This window comes from Eurypyga helias, unplaced genomic scaffold, assembly GCF_000690775.1.
Source record: "Eurypyga helias isolate BGI_N326 unplaced genomic scaffold, ASM69077v1 scaffold11806, whole genome shotgun sequence".
Classification (NCBI taxonomy): Eukaryota; Metazoa; Chordata; class Aves; order Eurypygiformes; family Eurypygidae; genus Eurypyga; species Eurypyga helias.
The window spans coordinates 7225-16114 of NW_010254719.1; the positions used below are offsets into that span (position 1 = coordinate 7225).

At 43.4% G+C, this 8890-nt stretch overlaps 1 protein-coding gene across 1 annotated transcript in view; it reads left to right on the top strand.

The window, feature by feature from the left end:
• The first annotated feature begins 812 nt into the window (after nt 1-812).
• Nucleotides 813-8890, top strand: part of AP3M1 (adaptor-related protein complex 3, mu 1 subunit) — an 11736-nt gene continuing 3658 nt past the window's right edge. The window contains exons 1-5 of the mRNA XM_010153110.1: nt 813-1085; nt 1779-1950; nt 4101-4238; nt 6227-6303; nt 6637-6770. Of these exons, the coding sequence (XP_010151412.1) occupies nt 813-1085; nt 1779-1950; nt 4101-4238; nt 6227-6303; nt 6637-6770 (794 nt within the window). The remainder of the gene's footprint in view (nt 1086-1778; nt 1951-4100; nt 4239-6226; nt 6304-6636; nt 6771-8890) is intronic.

An 8890-nucleotide genomic window follows, 5' to 3' on the forward strand; every position in this document is an offset into this window, starting at 1 on the left:
TAGTTTTAAAAAAAGGCAGATAAGCTTCTTGTCCCATGAATAAAATGAAGGATCAGTGGCTGAGGCATTATTATTTGTAAATCTTTAAAGATACAAGAAAAAAGTTACATTCCTTATCTACAGTTCATACTCCCCTTTTTCATGAGTGAGTTAGTTTTTAAGTGTAACACATTTTATGTAAACAAATTTCATGTGTGTCAAGCACATTTGTGGCAATTTTATTCATTAAACCAGATTTAAACTCCTGATTTTGTGTACTTTTAAGGAATTCCAGCCCTTTATCCAAGTGCAGCTTGGCATGGATCATAAGACTAATCAGCCAGCAAATAAAAACCACCTTTCTAGTTCAGTAGCTAAAAGCCGACCAGCTGAAGAGCTGTATCTTTAAGAGAGTGCAATTCTTAGTTAAGTTTGTAAACGTTATGCAAACGCCTCTGCCATAGGAAGCTTTACGTGTAAGTTACCCTTATGTACTGCCAAGCATGTTTAAGAGAGTGCCAACTCATGAGAGTCGGCTTTTCTCTAAGCACTAAATTACAAATACCAGATAGGGATGAGAGTGGAAATCAAGGGTGCTAGCTTCTTGCTTACGTTGTGATATATGTTAGCGACTTAATCCACAGTGAAATATTTTGTGGTGGAACTTACCTCTAAATGAAGAAAACGCAATTTAAAGAAAAGCAGCAAAGCAGATCTTTTTCTTAAATTCACAGTACGTATTAGTAAAGAACAACCGTTGTAAGAAAGGGAATCTGGGAGAAGAAATCGTGTCAATCATATAATTTTGTTTATTTTTATGTTTCCAACAGAAAATGATCCACAGCCTGTTTCTTATAAACTGTTCTGGAGATATATTCTTGGAGAAGCACTGGAGGAGCGTTGTGAGCCAATCTGTGTGCGATTATTTCTTCGAAGCTCAGGAGAAAGCAATCGATGTTGAGAATGTGCCTCCTGTCATCTCAACACCACATCACTACCTCATCAGCATCTATCGGGATAAAATCTTCTTTGTGTCTGTCATACAGACAGAAGTGCCACCACTCTTTGTAATTGAATTTCTACACCGAGTAGCAGATACTTTCCAGGTCTGTCACTATTTAATAATTTTTAAATTGAAATAACTCCAAGGGAATTTCTGTATAAGCTTCTTCAAAAGAAAGGTAATAAACTCTCCTGTCAGTGACTTTCCCCTTTGCAATTTTTAAGTCAAGCACTGGTTTATAGAGTACAAAGGAAAAGAAGGTGTAACTTTGTGTATTGATTTGATTGATAGATACCAGTGCATATGCACTAAAACCCAAATCCCTCTTTGCAAATGCTGTCTTTTCTCTGTAAGATTTTGTACATTTCATGTTATATGATGAGCAAGAAGGAGCATGCTGTCATGATGCAGTCTGTATCCAGGAAAGACATGCAAAGCATGAGTCAGTTTTCAACCTGTTTCACAGACACTGTAAATAAAGGAACCTCTGTGAAGATTGGGCATTGCCAAAAGATAGTCTCCTTATTTCACAAGAGTCTTCTAACTGGAGATGTGCTAATGTGCACAAGTGGGAGAACCTTTGAGACATATATAACATAAACCAGATTACATTGATTTCACTCTTCACCCTGCCTTTATTCCTAATTAGGTGATAGAAGTTGCTAGTCAGTTCAGACACTAAAATTCCTTGATATATTGGAGGGTTTCTGTAATGAAAAAAAAACCCAAACTTACTTCTGCAAAGCATTTTAACAGGAATAAAAATTCTCTTCTTTGTAATCTCTGATTTGTTTAGGATTACTTTGGCGAATGTTCTGAGACTGCAATTAAGGACAATGTAGTTATTGTGTATGAACTTCTGGAAGAAATGTTAGACAATGGCTTTCCACTGGCAACAGAATCAAACATATTGAAGGAGCTGATTAAGCCTCCCACAATTTTGCGCTCCGTTGTCAACTCCATCACAGGTATGAAAATAACTGATTTTCAGTGGTGACTGGCTTCTGGAAAACAAAGCCCCATCATGCTTCATAGCTAAAAAATCATATATTGGTGTGAATCTGTAAGGTGAGGTCACTGTCCTTCTCACAAGTAGGAGTTGAATAAAAGCAGCTTCCTCCTTATTTGCAGTTTACGCCTGGCCCCTTTGATATCCCCAGTGGCACGATCTGGTCCAGCCACAGCTGCTGAAGTCCCTCAGGAGTAGCAGTTCCCAGCACAGACAGCGCATACTGGAGACAGGTGCTCTGGGATTGGTACAGAGCTAGCTCCAAGCCTTGAATTACTCAGAGGCATTGGAGAAGGTTATGCACTTTATAAGAAATGATTACAGAAAGGTATATACAGATGTCTAATAAATCTTTGCTGGCTGGGAACAGATAATATGAAGGGAAGCAGCTAGCCTGTGCTCGGCCTCCTCCCCACCACCATCAGCATCCATCAGGTTCGGTGCTGGTTTCAGACTGGTGTAAATGGTTATGTCTTGCACTGACAGAGCCAAATGTCTGTCAGCTGAGGTGGTGGAATCCACTTGTCTGGCAAGCCGGTACAAGGGAGGTACGCCATGAGGTGTCACGCGGGGTCAGAGATACTTGAGATGTTGGCCTGTACATTGTGTTAGAGAAGGGTAGTGGCTGGGCTGCAGGGCCACACAGAGGTAGTGCTCAGAGGAGCTGGTCTTTGAGGTAGCACGTGTGGTTTAATCTTAGAGTAAAAATCTCATCAGTTTTAATTTCTAGTTTTTTGGTTGGTTTGATGGGTTTTTTTAAATATGGTTTTGGATGATAATACTTAAACATAGGAAAAATATCTATGGCATTAATGCACTGCTGTAAGGGGAATTAAGACTGCTGAAGCCAAGGGTTGCAGCATCAAATCCTCTTGTTTTATCTAAAGCCTTATTAGAATTCCCTGGGAGCCTAAAGCGCCTGCCCAGGGTGGCCTGCATCTTGTCACTGTCAACAGTTCAGCTCTGAGCAGGTGGGAAACTGCAGCCCGAGAGCCCTCCCACCTGCCTGGCCTGGCAGCCCAGCAGTTACTGTGAGTTGTTTTACTAGCTCAGAAGAATGAAAACTTGTGTTTTCTGCCTGCTAGGAGAGGGCCTGCCCAGCAGCTTGTGTAGAAATGGTATCCACCGGCTGCCAGCCTCTCAGTGAAGTTGTCTCACGCCACAGGACACACTACCGCATTCATTCAGCGAAAGGGCACGAGCAAGCCTGAGCTGTGGCACTGTCCTGAGACTGCTTCTAGCAGAGGGAGTTGTTTCCACTGGATTTGGATTTCAAAATCAACCTAAGTCTCAGAAGTTACAACATTTTTTTTCCCCTTTTTTAAAGAATCATGTATTTATTTTTTAAGTAGATAGCTCAGGAAGCCCTTTTCTTACACCAGGTGGTGTTAAGAACCAGGAGCCGAGGGTGATGGCAAGGCAGGCAGGAGCAGTGGCATCAATGTTAAGAAGCCGACAAGTGGAGCTAACAGGGCAAGGTCAGGATTGAGATCATATGATAACAGGGCCATCTACAGGTCACTGACTGACAGGAAAGTCTGTCCTGATAAGACAGGTCTAGCCAGAAAGTCAAGTCTATGGGCTGATTAGGCCTCTGGATCGATTTGGCATGTGGCCAGGTGTAGACGTGGCTGTCATGTTACTGCAAGGTAACTCAGATGGGTACCAAGGGTGAGAACCTCCTCCTAACAACAGCTCCCAGGCAAAGGGGGCAGGAGCCCTCCCTAAGGCTCCTTCCTGGTTCTTCATAACAATTCTTATCAGTAAATCAGCCCTGCAGTCAGCCAGCTAAAAGGGAGAAGCAGTGCTTAAGGCTGTCACAAGGAGCTGGCATGTCTTGAATTGTCACAGCATCTAGCCCCACATCATCTCCCACTCAAACCTCCTGCTGACCTGTGCCTTAAATTTGCTGTGCAAAGCATAGTCGGAAAACTCTCTGGACATACTCTGAAAGTGCATTCACATCACCTAATGGATGAAACTTCAGTGATCCAGGTTCTAGTCTGCAGTTCTTGGGAGCAAATCTTGCTTTGTTTCTTAACAGCTGAAGCAGTTGAAACATTCCTCTTGTAATTAATTACTGATTTTGAGTTCCTTTTCATTTTTAAGGCAGTAGTAATGTGGGCGACACACTTCCCACCGGACAGTTGTCTAACATTCCTTGGCGCAGAGCAGGGGTAAAATACACAAACAACGAAGCCTATTTTGATGTCATTGAAGAAATTGATGCGATTATAGACAAATCAGGTATGATGCCTTGCAAACTCATGTTTGTTTGCTTAATGTGTTTACACTTACCTGCTGATGTTTAGAGACAATACACTCCCACCGCTTTTTTGCCTTTATTTTATGTACATGAATCTGTATCTTAAATAGAAATACACGGTTTTAAATAATATGTTCAAATGTATTTCTTCAGTTCATCTTAAAATAGCAATATGTGCTCCAGGCTGCCTCAAGAACATCCACAACAAATAATCTGTATTTAGATGTTTTCTGTTCTTATATTGATTATCTCTTAAGAGATATAAATGGAAAAAAAATAGTTGAAGTTTTACATGCGATGAGAAAACTTATCTTCCATTGTTCCTGCCAGCAGTTTACTGTAGTCCTCGTAGGCACTCAGTTGTGAGCAAGACAAAAGCTTTCATTAGCTTTCTTCTGATTGCAAGGTAAAACTTGGTGCAAAAGAGCTGGACAGTGTTGTTTTCCTTAAATATAAACTGGAGACAGATATTCTGAAGCATGACAATGCTCCTGTCTTTTCTGTAAATGAAACATGCCATCCTCAAATAAATAAATCTCAGATTAAAGATTTTTGTAACTCTGAGGAGGAATCTGATAAATGTAAATGTTTTGTGTAAATGTTGCCAGTGCCAAGAAGTAGGAAAAATTGATCCAAAAAGAAAACTGCTATGCTGTGGACAGGAGCCTGCTGTTTTGTCCATTACTGGGGCCATGGGTTAGTAAAGCTGAAGGTTGCATGACACCGTTTTGTGTTGGTGTAGTGCAGGGAGCAAATCTCTCATTTCTTCATTCGGTGCTGCTGTAGCTGCAGTCAGTGTTGTTTTGGTTCCACACACCAATTCAACAAACACTTTGGCCACCATTGAACTGCGTAGTCATAAATAGCTACTGTGCAGCTCTTACTCTCGCTGTCTCCAAACTAAAAGAAGGTGGCAGTCACAGTCAGGACTCCCTGATGGCTCTGTGACTCTCCTGGCTCAGTAGGATTCCCTAGAGTACTATGAGTGCTTAGTCTGAGGAGTTATAACCAAGACCATGTTTGTATTCCTGTATGTATTTCAAGCCCAGTCAGTGTCCACAGTGTTTAAATTTCCTACTGAGGATCCACTGCAGTAGTCATAGCTGCTCTTCTCTGCTCTTGATGCCTTGGGGCCTAACAGTGCAAGCATCTTCCCAACCTTCACTAGGACTAAGCAGTAGATAAGGTTAGTCCCCTAGAATAGGGATGTTACCTTGTTTAACGGGGATATGGTTAACTGCTTTCATCTGAAACAGGATCCCTTCTTTCCAGGCAAAGTATTAACCCACAGTTCCTCCTTCCCCTTGAATAGGTCAGCAGTAGTTTCTATATATCTTCTAAAATAACCTTTGCTTGTAGGGCTAATTAATCCAGAGTCCTGCTCATGCCTTTCTGTCCTTATAGGGTATTTAAGGAAATGAGCTTTTCCTGGGTAAGATGCTTGGTTGTCTTGCTTTGGGGTTGTTTGGGGTTGGGGTTTTTTCTGTAGATTTATTTAACATCAGGATGAATATGTAATCCCACTGTTAAACAAGCTGTGCTTGTGAAAGCCAGGGTTATCTTGAACTTTATAGCACAAACTTACTGTGTTCTGATGTGCCTCAACTTCCCTGCACCACTTGCTAGTTTTCTGGAGACAGGGGACAGGGCTGAAAGAGAAGAAGATTCAGAGCTTGCATATTCAGAAATCATTTGCTCATTGCTGGCAACCAGTTCAAGCACATCCAGTACAAGCCCTGTGTAACAGCTGGCACAAGTCTAACTTGCTGATCTGGGACACGCTGTTTGCTCTGGCTCACGTAGCTTAGCGAGCTGCCCAGGCCACAGGTAACCGGAATGACCTTTTCTGTCCCTGCTTAGCGTGTTCTTGAGTGTTGTGCAAATGTCATCTGTGCCCTCCAGCTGCACTTCACAGCGTTTCTTAGGCCCTTGACAGTAATGTTATGTCCTGTCTTTTTTTTCCCCACAGGTTCCACAGTCTTTGCAGAAATCCAAGGTGTTATTGATTCATGTATTAAGCTCTCAGGAATGACTCTTTCTTTCATGGTAAATTTAGCATATATTTGGGAATTATAGTTGCTCAGGATTTATTTTTCTTAATGATCAGAGTTAAACAATTTTAAGAGCGCAATCACTACTTCGTGTGTTACGCATACAAAAAACAATGTAACGAGTTTTGCATTATTCTGCAGAAGTTGCTGCATTGCTCAGGACTTGGCATGGCTTTTGTCTGTACGTAAAAATACACAGACAGGCATCCATCCAGCTCAGGAATGATACTTACAGTCTAAGAAGTGGGAATTGTGTAGAGTTTAGTAGCAGGTTCAGACTGGTGATAGTTGATGAGATTTCACTTCACCACTTTTCCACTACTTCCAGAACCCACGGCTGCTGGATGACGTCAGCTTCCATCCGTGTATTCGGTTCAAACGCTGGGAATCTGAGAGAGTCCTTTCATTTATTCCTCCAGATGGGAATTTCAGATTGATCTCCTACCGTGTCAGTTCACAGAAGTGAGTTGCCATTTGGCACCCTGGTTTTTGAGATACGCCATCTAGCACTTTGCATCTAACTGCAAGTTTCTGACTGTTATGGGGGAAATGTGCATGGTTGCTCAAATGCATGTGCGCAGGGTTTGTATCAGCTGTTGCTCTGTCCCCACTGAAAAAAGAAAACAGTTTTTGAGTGAGCTGCTGATACTTGGCCATCATTTTTCAGTGGGATAAACCACACATGACCATAATATAGGACTATTCATACCTGGTAATCATTGTTGCTGCTAGATGCTTTGTGGTTAAGTCTCTGTACACAGAAGACTCTGATCTTCATAAAAAGAATAAAGCAAAAAAGTCTAAACTGCAGATATTGCAAACTAAGTCTGATTTGATTGGTGGTGGTTTTGAGAATTGGCTCAGTGGAATTACTTTAAAAAATAAACAGATGGAGGGAAAGAGGACAAGTGATTTGGAAGAAAATCTTTTTGTCCTGTGATTTCTCTGCTAATAAAAACCACTTCCGCAGTCATGTCAAAGAGCTGAGTATCACTTTTCACTTGTGGAACAAACTGGTTGTAATTGAATACCTGCCAGAAACACAAGAACTATTTATGAGAAAGAGCTTTATTTTCTCAAGCAGAGAAATAGTCAATAGGATCCCCTGGGAAACAGCCCTCAGGGACACAGGAGCAGAACAGAGCTGGCAGATCTTTAAGGACAAGAGCTCTCGATCCCCAGGTGTAAGAAATCAGGAAAGGAAGGCAAAGGACCAGCATGGATGAGGGGAGACCTGCTGGGCAAATTAAAGGGCAAGAAGGAAATGCATAGGCAGCAGAAGCAGGGACAGGTATCCTGGGAAGGGTATAGGAATACTGCCCAGTTGTGTAGGGCTGTGGTCAGGAAGGCCAAGGCGCAGCTGAACTTGGCAAGGGATGCAGGGAATAAGGACTTCTACAGGTATGTCAGCCAGAAAAGGAAGGCCAAAGAAAGTGCACCCTCCCACCACCAACGAGCAAGACTGGTAACAATGGATGAGGAGAAGAGCAAGGTACTCAATGACTACTTTGCCTCAGCCTTCACTGGCAACCTCTCTTCCCACACCTCTCCAGCAAATGGACCACAGGACAGGGACTGGGGTGCACAGTCCCTCCCACTGAAAGAGAAGATGAGGTTTGTGACCACCTGAAGAACCTGAACATACGTAAGTCTATGGGACCTGATGAGATGCACCCCAGTCCTGAGGGAATTGGCTGATGTAATTGCCAAGTCACTCTCCGTGGACTTCCGACACTTCAGAAGTCATGGCAGTCAGGTGAAGTCCCCAGTTACTGGAAAAGGGAAACATTGCACCCACTTTTTAAAAGGGTAGAAAGGAGGGCCCTGGAAACTACCGACCTGCCAGCCTCACCTCTGCGCCTGGGAAGATCATGGAACAGATCCTCCTAGAAGCTATGCTAAGACACGTGGAGGACAGGGAGGTGATTTGGGACAGCCAGCGTGGCTTCACCAAGGGCAAGTCCTGCCTGACCAATCCAGCGGCCTTCTGTGATGGAGTAACTGCATCAGTGGACAAGGGGAGAGCTACAGATGTTGTTTATCTGGGCTTCTGTAAGGCCTTTGACATGGTCCCCTACAACATCCTTCTCTCTAAATGGGAGAAAGATGGATTTGATGGGTGGACTGTTTGGTGGATGAGGAATCGGTTGGATGTTCATATCCAGAGGGTAGTGGTCAGTGGCTCAATGTCCAGATGGAGATCAGTGACAAGTGGTGTCCCTCAGGCATTGGTACGGGGACTAGTACTGCTTGGTATCTTCACTGATGACAGACAGTGGGATTGAGTGCCCCCTCACCTCAGCAAGTTTGCTGACGATACCAAGCTGTGTGGTGCAGACAACATGCTGGAGGGAAGGGATGCCATCCAGAGGGACCTGGACAGGCTGGAGGGGTGGGCTTATCCCAACCTCATGGAGTTCAACAAGGCCAAGGGCAAGGTCCTGCACCTGGGTTGGGGCAATCCCAAACAAGAGCAGTCTGGGTGGAAAACAGATCAAGAGCAGCTCTGAGGAAAAGGACTTGGGGGTACTGGGGGATGAAAAGCTGGACATGAGCCGGCAGTGTGTGCTGGCAGCCCAGAA